This window comes from Fulmarus glacialis, unplaced genomic scaffold (genome assembly GCF_000690835.1).
Source record: "Fulmarus glacialis isolate BGI_N327 unplaced genomic scaffold, ASM69083v1 scaffold13590, whole genome shotgun sequence".
NCBI classification, from domain to species: domain Eukaryota; kingdom Metazoa; phylum Chordata; class Aves; order Procellariiformes; family Procellariidae; genus Fulmarus; species Fulmarus glacialis.
In genome coordinates, this window is record NW_009189675.1 from 6,512 (window position 1) to 27,788 (window position 21,277).

General features: G+C 37.2%; 1 protein-coding gene across 1 annotated transcript in view; it reads left to right on the top strand.

Moving 5' to 3' along the window:
• Positions 1 to 723: 723 nt before the first annotated feature.
• LOC104080592 (contactin-associated protein-like 4) overlaps positions 724 to 21,277 on the top strand; it is a gene marked incomplete at both ends in the record, with an annotated part of 24,626 nt that continues 4,072 nt past the window's right edge. Inside the window, 5 exons of the mRNA XM_009583032.1 lie at positions 724 to 871; positions 11,451 to 11,654; positions 11,828 to 12,012; positions 13,984 to 14,124; positions 16,634 to 16,895. Of these exons, the coding sequence (XP_009581327.1) occupies positions 724 to 871; positions 11,451 to 11,654; positions 11,828 to 12,012; positions 13,984 to 14,124; positions 16,634 to 16,895 (940 nt within the window). The remainder of the gene's footprint in view (positions 872 to 11,450; positions 11,655 to 11,827; positions 12,013 to 13,983; positions 14,125 to 16,633; positions 16,896 to 21,277) is intronic.

Genomic DNA, 21,277 nt, shown 5'->3' on the forward strand with positions numbered 1-21,277 from the left:
AGACAGGAGCACGTGTCCCTCCCCCCTCCTGCTGGCCCCACTATTTCTGATACAGGCCAGGATGCTATTGGTCTTCCTGGCTACCTGGGCACACTGCTGGCTCGTATTCAGGCTGTTGACGAACACCCCCAGGTCCTTTTCCTCTGGGCAGCTTTCCAGCCACTCTTCCCCAAGCCTGTAGCGTTGCATGGGGTTGTTGTAACCCAAGTGCAGGACCCAGCACTTGGCCTTGTTGAATCTCATAGAGCTGGCCTCTGCCCATCGATCCACCCTGTCCAGATCCTCCTGTAGAGCCTTCCTACTCTCAAGATCAACACTCCCGCCCAATGTGGTGTCGTCTGCAAACTTACTGAGGGTGCACTTGATCCCCTCATCCAGAGCATTGATAAAGATATTAAACAGATGGTACAATACACTGAAATGCCAGGATGTTCTACACATTTTGTGAAAGGACTGTTTGGTTTCGAAATGTTTCATTCACTTAAACTGTAGAAGGTGTGAGATTTTCCAATGAATGTGGTGTTGGTACTAAACGCACAGATGACTTTACACTTGATCCAGTAGAATAGTCAAGATTGATTCAGGAATTCACTCACAATTACATTTTATTCCTGTACTTGACTGTTTGACAGATAAGGGTATAAAATGAAAAGATCAGCAATACTTCCATATATTTCTGTATTCAATATGGATGTGGCTGATCTCTTTTTCATTTTCTTCTAGGCCTTCTCTGGAAACACAAATGCGGACAGTGTCGTATACTATAAGCTTCAGCATTCCATTAAAGCAAGATTTCTCCGTTTTGTGCCTTTGGACTGGAATCCGAATGGCAGAATTGGAATGCGCATTGAAGTGTATGGATGCACATACCGTAAGTGTTTTGTTGAATCAGCTAAATGAAATGACTACTCATCATTGGCTTTTGCTAACTAAATTATACTTGAAAGTAGATTTCTAAGCTTAAATTTAATCTTGAATAAAACTGATTCAATAAGTTTATGTTCAGTCTTCAGTATTTCTACATCATCTAACAATATGTGATGCTTATTTTCCAGTTTTTTCTGCATTGGAATGAATGGTGTGGACGTAATCCAAAAACTGACTTACTGCAAACTCTTTTCTTGATAGTATTAAAAACTTCACCTTAACATGGTATACTTTCTACCTGAAGGGTGAAATGTAGAAAATGTTTACAGTTTTAAATATATGTGGTCTTGGTCCTGACCCAATAAGAGTACAAGTAGATAGACCCACGAAAGCACAATTGAAGGATACTTCAAAATTGTTACATATTTAAGGGCTACTTTTAGAATATTTTTTTGTGTCATTAGTAAAACAATAACTGATACAAGCATTTGGAAGACAAATGCGTAAGTGTTATGGTTGTATTGATCTACTGGACAATGTAAATCTTCCTGTTGTCTTCCTGTTACAGTTCTTCATCCCTGGACCTTGTAAAAAATACTCCTCCTAGCGAGTTGTTTACTGCTTTTTATTCTCCACAACTTTCCTCCATGAGGGAAATAGAGTTTATTTTAAGCAACCTCTTTAATTGCTTGTTTTAAGTACTTTCATCTGTTGGTTTTTGTAGGATTTTTTTTTCCCCACTTCTATGCTTAAGTCATGCTTTCCACAACTGATCTCTTCTGAACGGTCTCCATATCTCTCTCTTCTATTTCCAATCATTAGTATTTGACTTTAAATTGAACATTAGTAAAACACATCTGGGCTTTCTGCCTTAAACTTGGCTTTGTAAAATGAGTAAAAGACTGTGAACTAAAGATATTGAAAATTTCAACCTGGCTGCAGGAGATTAGGTCACCTCAGAAATTAAGTAACTGCCCCATCCCAGAGAACAGACAGTTCATGCCAGAAGAAGGGTGTGAGAAGCTAAAAGCACACAGAATTCCTCAGCGACATCTCTCTGGAGACTAAGAACATGACTTAAGGTTCCTAGAACAATCTAGTAATATTGCTGTAACTGAAAAATGTGGCCAAGATTCAACTTACCCTCCACTATTTTAAGTACCAGGATTACTAGAAGTTAAAAATGGAAGCTGAAGAGATGACTTTATAATTTCCAGCTGAAAGCTCATCTGTGTGGTACTTGATGACGGTACATTCTTCCTAACTCTAAGCTCCACTGAAAGTCGATCAGCTTTGCTTCTTCCCAGTCCTTTACCTTGTGCATTTGACAATGTTTAAATCCTTCCTCAAAGCCTTGTTCTCAAACATGTCTGAACTGAAGAGCTCTCTTTTGCACGTGCCTAAAATCTAGATTTTAATTATCTGTATTCACTACTGGAATTTTCTCTATCACACCTTGCAAGGTATCTTATGGCTCTCTTCTGTGATAATCCCTATTGCCATGTTGGCAATGGAAAATCTACGAATCTAAAGGACAAAAAGAGGACAGTGTCCATGTTACTAAAAATAATAAAACATATAGAATAAGCTGTTACAATATTTATTGTTACAGTTAAAATATTTTGTGTGTGGTCAGTAACTACGTTTGAGGAAGATTATGTATTTTTCTGTATTTTTCTTATTTGGTACAGGAACGATCCTATAGATAGCTTATGGAAACAAATCAATGATAACTATCTTCTAATATTAGGCTGAATTTAAAATGAATATTTGCTTCATCCATTATCCACTGTAATGTGGTACATAAAGCATGCAATAGTGTTAAAAGTACGGAAACTTTTTTTTTAAGCTCGTTAAGATTTTTTGTTGTGAGTTCTTGAAATGCTTATTTTTTCTATGTATAAATGCTTTCCTTCCAAATGAGTTGCAGACTGTTTATCATCTCTTTATTTATTTTGAACATCTAGAATTACCACGTGCTTTTAGTAGTTCAATTGCTGTTGAAGACAGATCAGGTGATTATAGTCTTATACTTTAAAATATATTTAAAATATATTTAACAATTTGAAAGATGAATTCTTTCTCTCCAGTCTTTTCCTCCATTTATCAGGCACATGCAGGACATGTACTTATTGTTACAGTAAACATGCTTGGCTCTTTCTGAATTGCTATGTACTTTTCCAAGCGGGACTAGAAAATAAAGAAAAGCAGAAAGGCCAATGATACCTACTTTAACTTTGATTCACACTTTCCAGATTTCCCATTTCTCATTCTTCCCTTCAGAGACATCTCACTGGGTCTTATATTGTAAGAATAAATAACTCTCTTTCCATTTACCACCGAATATGTGCACTATGTTCTGTATTCAGATACAAATGCAGTAATTTCTTCCTTCAGTCTTACCTGTTGCAAATTGCACAACTAAAACTAAAACTGCAAGAATATATAAAGTTGATCTCAGTATTCCATAAAGTGATACTGAAAAATGCATGTCTGTTACATCCAAAAGAAGTCATTACTATCTTAGTGAAGTAATACTTACAACACAACTGTTGGCACTACTTTCAAGTTGCTGCTCTGTTGTCTTCCAGCCAAATACCTGGTCTGAATAACTTAGCCTAGTATCCTCAGTCTCTATTATAAGTTTTGTTCCTTTTTTTTTTACACAGAACTCCTTTTTTACTATAAACATTTTCGGCCAAGGACTGTCACATTTTATATGTTTGTAAAGCATGCATCCAGAACAAGCCCTTCCATTTTTGCCTCTTAGCACCTATGGAATAGAAAAGCTAAATAAGGTAGTCAATTATGGGGTTATACGAAACATTAAAAGAGTTCCCCTGTATTCTTTGTGTTTAATTCTTCTTCTTCCTCACTCTGCTACTCTGCCATGTTCCTCTGTTTTCTTACTCCTGTCCTACAGTCTTTTTCATGTAAGAAAGAAAGATGTTTTCTACCTCCAGGTGAACTACCTGGCTTCATGTGGACTGATGAAAGCTGCTTGTGTCATGACTACACAACAAACACTCTGTGCTGCTAGAAAAAACCCACCCCAAAATCTCTCTCAGCCTCTGCCTGATAGTTCTTCCTATTTAGTGCGTGCAAAAGAGACTGTTGAATCTCTACAGACATGTCTTGTTCCTGAAATGTCACATTGTGACATGTAAAACACAGTTCAGGTTAAGCTATCTCCTGGCACTAAAAAAGGGAAATTAGAAACCTCTTTGGCTTACTCTTTCCTCCCTTCATTACAACACTCTCTTTCTCATTCCATCCTCTGAAAACCAGTAGGTTAAAAATAGGAAAAAAAAAGGCTTTTTCATATGACAGACAGAAAGATGGGTTTAAATGTGAAAATGGCAATTGTATAAAATTGTAGGAGAAAGATAACTGGGAACTAAACGCACACTGTACATTAAAACATCATTAGATGCAGTGTCTAACAACAAGCACTGCAGATACTGTGATATGCAAACCCTCTTCCAGAGCCCTCTAACACTGTCAAATGTGTTGAGGTTTTTTGAGCATTCCCTTCCTGTCTGGAATGCATAAAATCAATGGCACAGTTACATCAGTCAAAGAAAGGACTTGCCATCCTCTTCATAACTGGGATAATGTGCTTTTAAGGGCTTGATGTAAATGTGATTGTAAAAAAGGTCATTTTAAAGGTGGTTGATTATGATTATGAACAATTTTAACATGCCATTTTTTTTCTTTTTTTTTCTCAAAGGCTTTGTTTAAAGCAATACCTAAGTCCTGATTTACTTAACTTTTCTGAACACTATGAACATTTTCAAGTCTGCTTTCCCAAAATTGGAAAGGGCCAGAGACCAGATTTCTCATTTTAATACAATTGGTCAGGACTAAGGATATCTAAAACCAATAAAAAATGCCAAACAATTTGCATTGGTTTAAGCTTTTTTTTCTTATAGTCCAGGGACTATTAGGAGCTGAGAGTAGTTTGTAAATATGAAAGAGAAAAATGTTATGGCACCCTGGGTGTTTGGGCTCATTCTTTCTATCCTGATAACCCTGTAGGAGACCCAAGCTTTATCTCTCACAACTCTTCCAATTTATTTCCAGAGGTGATGCACAGATGGTGAAGACAAAACATATGTGAGAACTGTTATAAGCATTTTGATTAACATCTGCAGACCTTTCACAATCTTCATTCATGCATGGTGGTGGGGGAAAAGTTTGATTTTGTTTATTTTCCAAATTTGGACAGGGTAGATTTACAGCTCTTAGGAGTTAGTGTTGCAGAATAGTGAAAAGGATTTTGGAGAGCAGTGCTAAATGTTGTTTATGCTCTTGTCTCATTAACTAATAACAAGAGTATGTTCCCAATCAAAAAATGCTGCTGTTATCAGTACCTACTAAGAATATATCTAGTTAGCTGGTTTGATAGATACATAACAATGTACAAGTTCTATTATTGAAGTTTTTATTGAAGCTATTAAACTTCACATTCATTATTTAAATTTAATATTGATTAGTGCTTTTACTGTCCACATTCATTCAACGACATAATGAAGTAAAACAGTCGACCTAGGATTCATTTTTAGGTAGAATGTCACATTTATTCATTGTACATTGGTAAATGAATTCTTCATAAGTAAGAAGTACATTATCAAGATGTGAAGAAAATCAAGAAATTGTATTTAAAAACATAGCTCCATTCACTTGACAAGAATTTTTGAAAATGGAATATGAATTACTGACTTTAAGTATTATAGTTAATTTGAATTGAGTTCATTTCCATGCCAACAATGTGGAGAAACATTTTTAGTGAAATTAAATAAAGTTAGTAAATAGATAATGGATTTCCATTGACTTGCAAGAAGTCAACCAGTCAGTTGAAAAATAACTTCATGTTTTATTGAATGTCCTTTACATCTTCATTTATTTCACAAATGTATCTTTCAAGGGTAATTACCTTTTTCTTCTTTACTTATGAACTGTGAATACTCTATGAGCTTTTTATAGTGCTATCAGTTCCTTTGTGTATGTCTTGTTCAATCTGTACTGATTTTGACAGATATTCTTTTATATTATTGGGATAAAATCAGCTGGTTCATTTCTTTTCTTTTCTTTTCTTTTCTTTACTTCTCTTCTCTTCTCTTCTCTTCTCTTCCCTTCCCTTCCCTTCCCTTCCCTTCCCTTCCCTTCCCTTCCCTTCCCTTCCCTTTTCCCCCAAGTAAAGTGAAAGTCTGTAACCTTGAAAGAAATTAGGTAAAACACTGTCCTAAATAGAAAGTAGATTTCACTGGAGCACTGTCATGGGGCGGTAACACTGTACCTACCTTTTAGCACAGTCACGAGATGTATGAATGTAAGTAAGTAAGTCAGAAATCATACATTCATAATGTAATAATGAAAATTCCTCAGTATTACTCTTCATCTGTAAAACTTGGGAGTTTATTATTTTGTCTATTATAGTACAGACGCAAGCAGTCAAGGGCAGTGATTATCTCCCTCTACTCCACTCTTGTGAAACCCCACTTGGAGTACTGCATCCAGCTCTGCGGTCCCCAGCACAAGAAAGACTGGGACCCGCCAGAGCAGGTCCCAAGGAGAGCCACAAAAGTGACCAGAGGGCTGGAACACCTCTGCTATGAAGAAAGGCTGAGACAGTTGGGGTTGTTCAGCCTGGAAAAGAGAAGGCTACTTAAAGAGGGCTTATAATAAAGATGAAGAGTTTTTTCCAGTACCTGTAGTGACAGGACAGGACTGGTTTTAAACTGAAAGAGGGTAGATTTAGATAAGACATAAGGAAGAATTTTTTTTTTTTTTTTTGGTGGTGAGACACTGGAACAGGTTGCCCTGGGAAGCTGTGGTTGCCCCTCATTGGAAGTGTTCAAGGTCAGGTTGTATGGGGCTTTGTGCAACCTGATGTAGTGAAAGATATCCTTAACCATGGCAGGGGCATTGGAACTAGGAGATCTTTAAAAAGTCCCTTCCAACCCGAACTATTGTATGATTCTATGCTATGAAGGTGTCCCTTGAGGTGTGTGTCCCACTCTCCCCATAGCAGGTGTTGAAGGCCCCCCTGTCTGACTGTCTGACCTGCTTTCTAGGGAGGTTTGCTGCTTGCTAGGGACTTGGATCCAGGACATTGTGGAGACTTGACCAACCTTCAGACTATAAGCCTCTGCTGCTCTTCCTTGTGGGCACCAACAGTACAGCCAAGGGAGATTTGGTGTGTATCAAGCATGACTACATGGCTCTAGGGGCAAGGAGCAAGGGCATAGAGTCTTAGGTGGCATTTTCCTTGTTCCTGACGAGAACTGGGTGGATCCTTTGGATCAACAACTAGTTGCACAGCTGGTGTCAGCAGCATTATTCAGATTTAACAACCTTAGGACGCTCTGAGGATCAAGAGTTGCTACGAAGAGACAGAATCCATCTGACCATGTAGGGCAAAAGCACCTTTTCCAGGCTGGCCAAACTAGTGAGGAGAGCTCTAGACTGGGAATGATGGGGGAGGGAGACGATGGCCCAAAATCAAGTGAGGAAGTGGTGAACTGATTTGAGAAACAAAGGCTTCAGGGCAGTGTGGACAAGAGAGACCATGGAAACAACAAACCAGGGCTGAAGTGCAAGCACTTGAACATCTCAAGTGTAAACACACAAATAGGGAAGTGCTGCTGGGAGGGCAACATGATGGGGAAGTTCTCACACTTTTTCTGAGAAATCAACACAAGTGAATGCCTTTCTGAAGTGCCTGTGTGCTAATGCACACAACATGGAGAACACACAGAAGAAATTGAGGTCTTCATGCATTTGAAAGACTACGATCTCATCATGACCATAGAGACATGGTGGAATAGCTCACACGTCTGGAGTGGTGCCATAGATGGATACAAGCTGTTTAGAAAGGACTAGCCAGGACAATGGGGAAGGGCAGTTAACATTTATGTAAGCAAGCAGCAGGGGTGCATGGAGCTCTGCCTGGGGACAGATGATGAGACAGCTCAGAGTTTCTAGATTAGGATTAGAGGACAGACTAAAGGTGGTGGCATTGTGGTGGATGTCTGCCACAGACTGCCTGATATGGGAGAAATGGATGAGGCCTTCTTCAGACAACTGGAAGAAGCCTTAGGTTCACAGGCCTTGGTCCTTAATTGCGGACTTTAATCTCCCTGGTGTCTGCTGGTGGATCAACACAGCAGGGCATAAGCAATCCAGGAGTTTTCTGGAATTCTTTGATGATAACTCCCCAACACAGGTGATCAAGGAGCTGACAAGATGACACACTCTACTGGCCCTCATACTTACAAACAAGGAAGAACTGATGGTGGACGTGAAAGCTGGGGCAGCCTTGGCTACAACAACCGTGAGACTGTGATGTTCAAGATCCTGAGAGAAAGAAACAAGACAAATAGCAGGATCACAGCCCTAACCTTCAGCAGGGCAGGTTTTTTCATGCTCCTGATTGGAAGAATGACATGGGAAATGGTCCTGAAGACAAGAGGGATTCAGGAGAGCTGGTTGATTTTCAAGGTTCATTTCCTCCAAGCTCCAGAAAGGTCTATCCTGACAAGCAGGGAATTGAAAAATCTGGGCTGTTAAAAACAATATGACAAGACAGAAGATGCATCTTAAATGCCTGCTCAGTTTGTTAGTGATTTGCTTCGACCAGGGATATTGGTAAACCCATTTTCCTCTATCCTGAAGATGGTTGTTACTTTAAAAGAGATAAAAAATGAATGGAACCGCCAAAGAACTGACGTTTTAAATAGTATGTTCTGATATACTGCTCTTGGTAATTTATTCCAAATGCTCTATAAACATTGGAACAAGAGATTGAGAGTGAATGAGAGTGTATTTCTTACCCAAATCAGCCTTATCACGGGTCTTGCAAATCCTAAGTATGGGCTCTAATTTTGTTATGACTTAGCTTTGTGGGAGGAACAGAAGGTCTGTGTTCCGGTGTTGCAAATCAAGCAAAAGTAGCAGGAGCTTTGCATGGATGAGCAAGGAGCTCCTAACTGAGCTCAGGAATAAAAAGGAAGTGTAGAAGAGGTGGAAGCAAGGTCAGATGACCCAGGAGGAGTACAGAAACATTGTCTGAGCATGCACGGATGTGGTTAGGAAAGCCAAACCACCTGGATTTGAAACTGATAAAGTTCATGGGAGACAACAAGAAGGGCTTCCACAGGAGTATCAGGAGCAAAAGGAAGACGAGGAAAAATATGGGTTCACTGCTGAATGGGGCAGAGGACCTGGGGGCAAAAGACATGGATAAGACCAAGGTACTCAATGACCTCTTCACCTTGTAAGACTTGCCTTTAGGAATCTCAGGTCTCTGAGGCCCACAGGAAAGACTAGAGCAAGGGAGACCCTCAGTGGAGGAGGGTCAGGCTATGTAACATTTGAACAAGTTGGACATACGTAAGTCCATGGACCTATTGGGATGCACCCAAGATGCTGAAGGGACTGGCCATGGTCATCCTGAGGCCACATTTGTTTGTCTTTGAAAGGTAGTGGCAACTGAGAGAGGTTCCTAAAGACTGGAAGAGAGCAAATGTCACTCCTAGCTTCAACAAATGCAAGAAGGAATATGTGGGGAACTACAAACTGGCAGCCTCATTTCAATCCCTGGGAAGGTGAAGGAGGAAATAGAAACTGTTTCCAAACATGTGAAGGATGTGGAGATTATTGGAAATAGTCAGCATGAAGGGGAAATCATGTCTGACCAAACTAATAGCTTTCTACAGTGATATAACTGGCTTGGTGAGTGAAAGGGAATGTTTCCTGTTGGTTATCTTGCATTTAGCAAGAGTTTTGATGTTGTCTCCCATAATATCCTCACAGACAACTGATAAGTACAGGCTATTTAGGTGGGCAATAAAGCAAACTAAAAACAGACTGAACTGCCTGGCTGAAGGAGTTGTGATCAGTGGCACAAAGTCAAGCTGAGTCTATTCACTTGTGGTATATCCCATGGTTGATACTGGTTTCAATGCTGTTTAACATCTTCATTAGTGACCTGGATGATGAGAAAGAATTAGTGACCTGGATGAGGAGAAAGAGGGTAGGTTCAGCAAGTTTGCAGCCAATAAAAATTTGGAAGACTGATTGACATACCAGAGGGCTTTGATGCCATTTAGAAGGACCCAGACAGGCTGGAGAAATGGGCTGACAGGAATCTCATGCTGTTCAACAAAGGGAAGTGCAAGGTCTTGCACCTGGGGAAGAATAATCCCAGCAAGGGTTTACCAGTACACACCAGGGGCTGACTGTGGGTTTGAAGAAAAAGACATGAGGGTTCTGGTAGACACCAGGTTGACCATGAGCTGGCAACATGCCCTTGCAACACAGAAGGCCAGCAGCATCCTGGGCTGAGTGTTGCTAGCGGGTCAAGGAAAGCTATCCTTCCCTTCTACTCAACTGTGGTAATGAGACACGTCTGAATTGCTGGGTCCAGTTCTGGGATCCCTATTACAAGAAAGACATGGACATACAGGAGTGAATCCAGGAAAAGGCCACAAATATGATTAAGGGACTGGAGGATCTGCCATATGAGTAGAGGTTGAGAGAGCTGGGACTGGAGAGTAGAAGTCTTGGGAGGAATCTTACCCATGTGTATTAATACCTGATAGGATGGTGTAAAGAAGAAGGAGCCAGGATCTTTTCAGTAGTGTCCCGTGACAGGACAAGAGGTAATGGGCATGAACTGAAATACAGATTTTTACTGTGAGGACGGTTGAACACTGGCATGGGTTGCCCAGACAGGTGTAGTCTCTATCCCTGGAAGTACTCAAAACCTGACTGGACACGGCCCTAACAAACCTGCTGGAGCTGACCCTACTTTGAGTGGGGAAGTTGGGCAGGATGATCTACAGAGGTGCATGGCAACCTCAACCATTCTGTGATTCTGTGATGTCCATACTGGAAAACTGATGGTATAAAGTCCTATATTCCAGTGCTAAAACGGTAATTCAGCTTAATTAAAGTTGTAATTTGTTTATGATGCCAGTAAAATACATTTGATGAACAGAACCAGGCCCTACTCACAGCTGACAGGTTTTCATTTTAGAATATTTTTGTTTCTTTCCTAGAATAGTATGCCATGATATTATTTTGAACTACTGTATGGATATCTAGATTGATTTAAATAGTGGCTTAAATCCGCAGCCTGCATGAAGACCCTGAAATTCAGTTAAATGTAATGGACATGTTTTTTCTCTTCTTTTTTTTTTTTTGTTAATTGGGATTAATTGCAGATAAATTAATAGAGATTTTCACCCTAAGAATACAGTAAAAACAGAAATGGTCAAAGTACTTCATGGCTCCAAGGCAAGGAAGACCTTTCAGTATGTGTGATTAGCACTAGATTGGAATAGAAGTTGAATGTCTTCTGCTCACCTTGCTTTATTATCTAGTGATAGCATCATCATTAAAACAGGACAGTCTTAACATTTGGAGAAGAACAGGAATAGCAGAAATAAGCTACGCTTTACTGGACACAAGTGAATCTAAGGATGTTAGTGGTGGAACTTCATATCATATAGAAGTAACATGCAACTGTTTCTTTTATACATAGGATTATACACTCTCTTTCATTTCTTTACTTCTAGGGTCCGAGGTGGTTGGCTTTGATGGGAAAAGTTGTCTAATTTACACATTTAATCAAAAACTCATGAGTGCGCTGAAAGATGTGATTTCTCTGAAGTTTAAGACAATGCAAAGTGATGGAATTCTCCTCCACAGAGAAGGACAAAATGGAGACCACATTACCCTGGAATTAATTGAAGGGAAGCTGTCCCTATTCATTAATTTAGGTAACAGTTACAGTCTCATAAAGTCTAATATAGTTATTAGGTATTATTTGACTAAAACTTCTTTTAATTTGTTAAGTGGATTTTAATGTATAGAGTATGATAAACTAGCAGTATATATTTGAATAATTATATTTTTATATGGAATTAATAGTTTTTATTTTTCTTCTTTCAAGGTGATACTAAAACTCATCTTTCTAATGCCCAAATTAATATTACGCTGGGCAGCCTTTTGGATGATCAGCAGTGGCATTCTGTTCTCCTTGAGCACTTTAACAATCAAGTAAACTTTACAGTGGATAAACACACTCATCATTTTCATGTAAAAGGAGAATTCAATTATTTGGACCTTGATTATGAGGTGTGAAAATTACCTTTCCTTTATTACATTTATTAACTTTGTTATGTAAATGCAGTCAAACAAGCAAAGGAGAGAGAACTTAAGGAAGTTTGTAATGCTTAAGACTTTAGGGACTTTCTATCTCCTAAAGGAATGAATGAAAGAGAAAGAGATGTTCTTAGTTTATGAATGCTCCACTACACTTGCAACTCAAAATTTTCAAAAGACCATCTTTTTCATCTCAGAATTCATTATTTTAATCTTTGTTTCAGTAGTGTTGCAAATGTGGTAAAGAGTATGTAAACACAAGGAATGAGCCCCAACTCAAAGTTATTATTTTATGGTTTGATGAAAATTACAATAAATCAGCATAAAACCAGTTTAGACATGTTTAGATTAAGACTTAAATTCCTGTTAAATCTGGCAAATGTACTGTGAAAAAATCTTGCTTACACAAATGGTAGATTCACGAAAAGGAGTACATGTAATTTGTTGTAACAGTTCCCCACCTATGGTTAAAAATACCACTATTTCACAGTTGTAATGTGATGACTGGCTGCTTTATGTTTGCCCCGTCCTGTTTGTTGGATGAGACAATGAGTGATAGAGCTGAGTGTTTAGAACCCACAGATCTAAATTACTTTATTCTACTTGTTTGAGTTTTTAAGCAGTTTAGAGTAAGATTTCATGCTGTTCCATGTCTGCATTATTCCATTTCAAAAATATCATTCACAAGATTAAAGTTATGATTCTGCTTAAAATTTTTGAATCCAAGCCACAATACCAAGGCTTGAAGGATCATACCAATTAAAAAAAAAAAAAAAGAAACAACAAATGTTAGTTTTAACTGATTGGCAAATAGATTTATTTTACTAAATCAGCCAGTGTTGCAAATTAATTTTTCCTCTCTTCCACATACTGTAGTTTGAAGTATGTGTTACCAAAACAAGGTAGAAAGGAAAGCAAAAAGCTGGAAAAAAGCCTAAAAACTTCCAAAAAATTATGAGCCACTGTAACTAGAATTGTATTTCTGACTATAAAAAATTCTCAATTTAATTATTTATTGAAACATGATATATTTTTTTTTCATCATTTTTTCATAAAATAATTTTAAATATTAAGTGAAATTTCAAAATTAAAAGATAAATAGTTTAACCTGATATTTTCTACAATGTCAACCAGAATATCTTTGAAATGGGTGAATTCAAAAGTTCACTTAAACAGGCATCCTGTTTCTGATGGTGCCCAAGAGTAGAAACATAGACCAGTGTATAACTCAGGTCACCCTTGTGGCAATGTTTTTCTGCAATAATCTACTGCTTTCTAAAACTTTCTGCCTCAGAGACTTATTAAACCAGAGTGATATTCTTGAATTTAATAGCTCTTAATGGATTTTTATTTTTATTAAATCTTCCAATCTCTTTCTGAACCCAAATAAACCTACAGCATCACTTCAAGGAATTGCACAGACTAAGCATTTTGGGAGGGGAAAAGTATCTCCTTTCATTTGCCTTAGAATAATTTTATCTGATGCACTCTTGTTCTTTATTAAGGTAGTTATGATTTGCACACAATGGAGAAGTCAGGCTCAAAATTCGTAAAGAAGTTGTTAGTGAATTCTCTTCTCCCTTTTCTCACTGTTCAGCATGGTCTACATGTGCTGGGTCTTGTCCTTCTTCTCCTTGGTGTTGCAGCTGCAATGAATCCTGAAAACATGTAAAACTCTATACTAAGCAACTGTTAAGAGGCACCCTCAGAAGAAAAAAAAAAAAAAAGCCAACATTTCAGAATATTTTAACACATACATATGACTTGATACAGCCTAATTTTTGTAAGGCTGTTTTTTTAATATGTAGATGTTGTACAAGGAAATAGCCAAGAAGTAGCAGATTCATTACTGGCCAGTCTTTGACTTCTGCTCTTACACTACTGGCAACTTCTTTCTTTAGAAAATTATTTAATAGTATCATTGATTTCTCTTCTCTTTCTAAGCTCAGCTTTGGAGGGATCCCAGTGCCTGGAAAATCAGGGACATTGTCACGCAGGAACTTTCATGGCTGTTTTGAAAATATTTATTATAATGGAGTGAACATTATTGACCTGGCCAGGAGGCATAAATCTCAGATCTACTTTGTGGTAAGAGATTCATAGTTAAGAAAGAATAAATAAGTAAAATAGAGAAAAGAAAAAGACCACAGCCACTTTCATATACAATCTGTTAACACACAGTTCTAGTAAAATCTATGTTGTTTAATGAAAGAAAAATTAAGAAATCACCTAATTGGGCTATTTTATATTTGCTACTGTACAGACTCATCCAGTAGACAGTGCAGGATGTGTTTTATTCTTCAGGTCTTTAGCTGATATTTAGATGTGTGTGATATCTCACTGTTGTGTGGTATCTCGCTGTTGTGTATGTACAAAAGCCAGTGAGTAAAGTAAGATGTATCTGAAGTCATTGAAGCTCTAGCTTTGACTTCTCTACCTGACTATTAAGAACACAGCAGTAAGTTTTAAAAGCCTTCTATCGCTGAGAACATTGACTCACTCTGTTTTCTCTAGAGCATTATGATTTTGATAGATAAGTTCTGTTTGTCGATTCATACTGTCCTTTGTCTGAATAGCTGTAGTTTAGGTTGGTGGGTTTAATGCATTTATTGTGACATGACACAGTTGTATTAGCCAAATCCTTACCACTTAGAGAAATGGTTCCAATAACATATCAACATTCTTCCGTGTTACAGAAGGTTTTCTATAAATTTTACCAAGTCCTTTGTTTTTTTTCCATCCATAGAGCCATCTCTATTTGCAGTATTTATTTATTTAGCAGCAGGAAATGTAGAGATATGATGGAAACAATCTGTTCAAAATAACTAACAAAATATAAAATGTTTTCAAGCTCCAAAACTTTTGATTTGGATTTCAGTTCAGAATATGAACAATCAAATATTGTTCTCTGTCCCAGAAAAAACAGATGGCAGGCATCTCTTCTCATGTGAAGCTCATCTGAAATTTTCCAGAATTAATTAAACTGATACCTCCGTATAATATCTTGTCCATGATGTTGATGGATGTTTGGGAGAGGGCAGTTATAGGAAGCTCTGTATGGACTAGTGAGAGGGGAACTATGAAATTATTGTCATAGGAAATTTCACCATCTTCATCTCAAATGATTTAAACTGTTGTGCTACTTTCAAAACTATTTAGGAGATGTTTTATAATGTAAATGTGCCTGGAAGTAGCTATGTTACCATACAATGCTTGTTAAATAGCCACTTTATTGGTCTGATACAGTAGCAGGCAGCAGTATCCCCTCCAGATAACGTGGAGGGGAAATCTGCAGGTAGTAAGCTTTTAGCATTTAACAAGGTTTATTAATCTCATCACAGCCTTTTCACTATGGGTCAGTTCAGTTGACTATTCGTTTCTCTACAGCTAAGTTCATAAGACAGAGCTTTAATTTATTTATGTATTTTCCTTGAAGCAAATTAAAAAGCATAAACTTTAATGCCTTGCCATGCCAGGGGCTAGTGAGTATTTTTCTTAAATTGATTTTTTTAGCTCTTTACTATAAGGTCAAAGTTTTATGTATGTTCAAAATTTTAAAAGCTCTTTGTATTGAACAGAAGTTAAATGTATTTTAAATCCTAAAGACATTAATCTTTTAGTAATCATCTGTACAGAACAAATTAGTTATAGTTCAAATGGTGCCAGCAAGTCATTAGATCAAAGTGTACTATCAAGAGTCATAAAGTATTAACTAACTCCGACACCAGATGAAAAAAATGTGTTATTCTGATTCCAGTCTTCTTATCTATATAACTCAGTACAACCACAGATGCAGGTTAAGCTCAGAGTTTGTCAATGAACTCATCTCTTAGGTAGCTAAGAACCAGAGATTTCAGAAGCAGTCAAGCACAAAATAAAGGCTAGGTGCCTAAATACAACTTATGATCTGGTCCATATAAGCCTGCTTGAAAACACATTTCCTTCTGATTTATGAAGTATGTGTTTCTTATTTGTAAGTAGCAAGAGTTTATACGTGGAATTTTCTCTGGCTATTTGTGAAAACAAATATTGGGGTCAGTGCACAGCTCCAGTTGCATTGATTTGGAAAGACGGCTCCTCGGTCTGGCAAAATGTTTTTTTCTCATATTTAACACTGCCTTAAGCAATCAGTAGCCAAACTTAACATTTTTCTCTGCATACAAGCATTTAGACCCATATAAATATTTGTACCAAACTTGGCATTCGGTGGCATTTTATCTGACATTCAGAAATTTGTCAAGTCCCTAATGCTTCCTGAGGCTGAGCCAAAATAGAAACAAAACAGGTCTGTCTAACTCCTGAAGTGCCATTAAATCAGCTATGTAATTTAGGATCTTACCTCATTCACTCAAAGGTCCTTGCCACTCTTTGCTCAGGCAGATATGTCTGTTCTGGTCAAACGACTAGGTAAACTAGTTCTCAAACTGATGATGTTCTTACGTGTTCATAGTTGATTTTTAGACTAACACATTCAAGTATTACAAATATTAGGTTCTATGCACAATGTTTTGAAACTCTGCAGTTTCCATACAAAAGTTCTTATAACTTTTCCCCTGAATGTTCCTAATACCATATTTGTTTCATTTCTTTCTAGGGCAACATGTCCTTCTCATGTTTAGAGCCACAGATGGTTCCTGTTACATTTCTGAGCTCCAGTAGTTACCTGGCACTGCCAGGCACATCAGGGCAAGACGAAGTATTCATCAGTTTCCAGTTTCGCACCTGGAACAAGGAGGGACTTCTATTATCTAGTAAACTACACCAGGCTTCAGGTGGTTTCCTCTTATATCTGAGTGATGGGAAAGTCAAAATCTGTCTTCATAAACCAGGAAAAGCACTGAGTGATATCACTGCAGGTAACAGAAATGAAGAAAAAAAATCCAAGATTCCTATGCATAAAAAAATAGGTTAATGTAAAGTCATTTAAATTCACTTGCATGAATTTTAATCCCAAATGTTTCTGAACACTTTCTTTTCTCACAATTATGTATCTATGCTTTTTTTCCCATGATTGAGTAGAAATTACTTGCAATAATATAGGCTGCAAAGATGAATCATACATACATACAGTATGTAAAGCTCGTGTATAATCTGGGAAATTTGAGACACCTAAGCAACTTTTTCAGTTGTGAAGTGTAAACAAGTTAATTTCTTACTCTGTCAAGCTAAGTCATTAAGATGTTTTTCACCATTTGTCAGTGCCTTCACAGGGCATCAAGTAACTAATTTTTCTATAACGGTAAAAATTATTATAAATATTATGTTTGTTATTTTCTAGACATCTCAATTACAGAGCTGTCCATTAAATTTGGACAGTGGGTGCCCAATACCAGGTTGTGTTCCAGAAAGCTGGGGCAAGTTTGAGTCTACACTTAAAAAAAAAAAAAAAAAAAAAAAAAAAAATTATAGCAAGGACAAAATGAAATGGAGAAGTTGAGGAGACTGAATAATTGAGGGTCACTTTTGTGGTTAATCACTGAATTGAGACTAGATAATTTACTTTTGGTAGTGTGCACTGCCAAGCAGCCCTCAGGGTGGAGCTGAGATTTCCAGAAAACATACCCTCCAGTCTTCTTCTAAGCTAATTCCTTGTTAGTAAACAAATATGTAAGGACAAGAGGATGAGGTAAATATAGTAAGATATAGTCACGTTAGAGAGTATCCAACTGGGATCCTGAGAAGCAGCTCCCAGCTTTCACTTCCACTCAGTTTGGGAGCAAGAGGACTCCCTCTTTCACAAAGGGGATCCTCATTTTTTTTGCGTGCTCTTAGCACGTGATGTGAGAACAGCAAGACTGCTGGCCCAGCTAGGAATCTTCTTTTTTCATGAAGTGTGAGAGCAGGACAGAGCCACGACCTTTTAAAAAATGGTGAGAAGCAGTAACATCACCATGTGATAATATCAATACCTTCACCTAGCAGTGCTTCATCAGTAGTATACTGTGCTCTGAGACTCCACGCATCACAGCTGCCTCAGAGTTTCTCATCCTTTATGTAAAAAATTGATTTTTGCCCCTTTCTTGTAGAAGGATAAAATGGTTGTTCCAGAATGAGTTCTCAGACAGGAAAAAAAGGTCCAGAGATATTAGACGGATAAATGGGATTCCAAAGAATATACGCAGATGAGGAAATGAGGCTGGGATTGGAGTGGCTTCTGTATGGACAAAGAAGATGACCAGAGTCCACTAGCTGGAGAAATATGTCATAGAAACAATGGGTAATTCGGCTGCAGAAAACACGATGACGATAGCAAAAACATCAGTTGATCCTAGATTTATTTTGAACTGTATACAATCATATATTTCATATTTCATATTCATAAACCAGGAATATTATCAGTGAAAAAGAAACCAAGTTAATTCCAGTAATGCAATGTGTAAACTAAATTAACAGGTGAATAACAAGTAGGAAAACTGCATTTTGCATTGGTACTTAGAAAACAAGTTAAGGATTTGAATGTGTGAAGAATTTAATCTTCTATAGACTATATTCATTGGAGTGATAAGAACCAAACCAAAGGCATCTTTCAGGGGAGTTTTCAGGCCAGAATATAGAGAGCTTAATGATGCTGTTTAGTGCTAGTTTGTCTTGAACAATAACAAATACAGTAAGTAAACTAAGCAGTTACTGAAATAAAAATTAATAATAATAATAAAATAATTATCATAAAAATCAAAGCCCCCAAATGTCTTTTGGACTCTATAGAATCAAAAAAAGTTATGTAAAAGAGAGAGAAAATTTCACAAAAAAATTATAATTGGTACAAACACAAAATAAGAATCACTTATCTATAATGTTCACAAATCATGTGTTTGGCAGTGTAAGGCAGGCAAAGAGAGCAAAGCAGAGCCAAGCAGAGCAAAGAAACAACTACAGGATTTGAAGATGAACCTCCTTAATCTTAGTTCTGTGCCCCTTTTCTTTTAGATTGATTCCTTACTTCAATTCCTGATAGAAAATGAAAATTCCTTTGAGGGGAAAAAAAAAGAAAAAGAAAAAAGAAAAAGATAACTCTGAAACTCATTATGTTTCTACATGTATATAATGATTAAAAGTAAAATTTTAAACAGTTGATTATTTTAATTCAGGAAAAGACTGTAAGCCGGTAATGATCATGAATAATGTTGAAATTCATATAAATACTTTGATCTCGTTTCTGTGGGTGATAATGGGATCAGCCCTGGTATTTGTTATAATCTAAAATAACTGATGCACAAAGAGTAGCATTTTAATGACAAGAGGTTTCCCTAGGCTCACCGTTTGAAAATGTCAATTCCTTAGTAAGAATGTCAGTGGTATGTAGTTAACAGTGATGAATTTGGCTTTTTAGGAGCTATTTCAATTGCAGTTCAATTAGGTGATGTATGTTAAAGAAACTATTGCCATGCAGCATCATTTTAACAGACCAGCTGAAAGGTGGTGGCACTTTTAACAGCTGTAGACTTGCATAGAACAATTTATTCAATTTCAAAGTTGCAACACAATACATAACATATTAGCTGAAACACCCCAAAATAAATCTTGACACTTTATGCTGAAACAGAATTTAATGTTCTCATGCTATGCTAAGCTCAAAGTCTAACAGGAGGAATTGTGTTTGTCTTTGTGAAGACAGAAACTGCTGCAAAACCATCTTATTCTCTTCTGAGAAAGAAGTTATCTAACAAAACCATACGGGGAACCTTTTCATGAGGTTTTGAAGTGTTTATTGTTACACTCACTGAAGCAATTCAAGTCTGCATTTGGAGATTGAGTAATTAAATTACAGATGGCTGGACAGGTTTGTTCCCCTACAGGCAAGGACTTATGACCTGACTTCCACACACACACAATATTTGATGGTTAAATCAAAGCATATTTCTTTGTACACAGTTCTTAAATTCATTATCATGTGTTTTTTAAAGATTTCTTCAACCATATAAAAACAAGGAGAATGGCATGTTAATTCATGACTAAGTAAGTTATAATAAGCCGTATCCTTTTGTTACAGAATGATTGCTTAATATCTTTCCTTTGTAGCCTCTTTTACAAGCTGGTCATCAAATATTCACAAAGAAATAACATAGATTAAAAACAAAAAAATTAACACAAAATTAATTTGTGTTGAATGATGAGACCAAATTGAATTACAACATGTATAAATGTTTGAGATCTTATTACTCAGTTTCTTCATGTAACCCTATCTTTCTAGGCAGCTTTTAATTTCTATGCAGCTTTTAATTAAGTGATGTTAACAGTCATTGCATTTGGTGGTTATACTTCAGATTAATCTATTACTATCTAATTACTTTCTCTAAACTAGTTTTTGTTTGTTTGCTTGTTTCTCACTGATTTCCTAATGAGCTATATACATTGTATTTTTATATATTTGTTCCTAGGGTTGGATGTCATTTTTCTGCAAGACCTCCCACAGGCCATTTTTAGTACTTAGATGTTAAAATGATGGAGGTACTACTAATGAGAATAAATGGATATCTTGTTTAATAGCATACCTTATTATGCACTAAAAGTTTAATTGCTATTTTTTCCTCACTTGTTTCTGATAAAGCATTTTTAAAACTCCTAGTAAAGCACCAGAAAATATAATTTTCAGATGGAATGGAAATGTTAGTAGTCCGTTGCCTCCACCATTTATATGTCATATCACACCGTGGCTTCGCACAAGCAAATGTGAATTTAATCAAGGTTATCAATTTGAGGGCTACAATGAGCTGTTTTCTCAGGAGTGCCTTGTTCCCCCACAACAGCATTCTTCAGTCCCCAGATTTAATGAAAGGGTCTTTTGGGAAGTCTTAACTTGACCTAAATGAGCATCGATTAGTACCTCTAATCATATCAGCCTGTATGAAGAGGAGATAAAATATCCATCCCAAAATCATTTAGTAGGTCAATATGATGAGCTATGTGTTGTGGTTTAACCTGGCAGGCAGCCAAATACCACACAGCTGCTCACTCACTCCCCCACCCCCCACCCCCATCAGTGGGACGGGGAGAGAATGGGAAGGGTAAGAGTGAGAAAAACTCGTTGAGTTGAGATAAAGACAGTTTAATAAAACAGAAAAGGGAGAATAATAATGATAATGATAAAATATACAAAATAAGTGATGCACAATGCAATTGCTCACTACCCACGCTGACCGATAACCAGGTAGCGATCGGTACTTCCTGGATCCCGCCTACCATTCATATACTGAGCATGACGTCACGTGGTATGGAATACCCCATTAGCCAGCTGGGC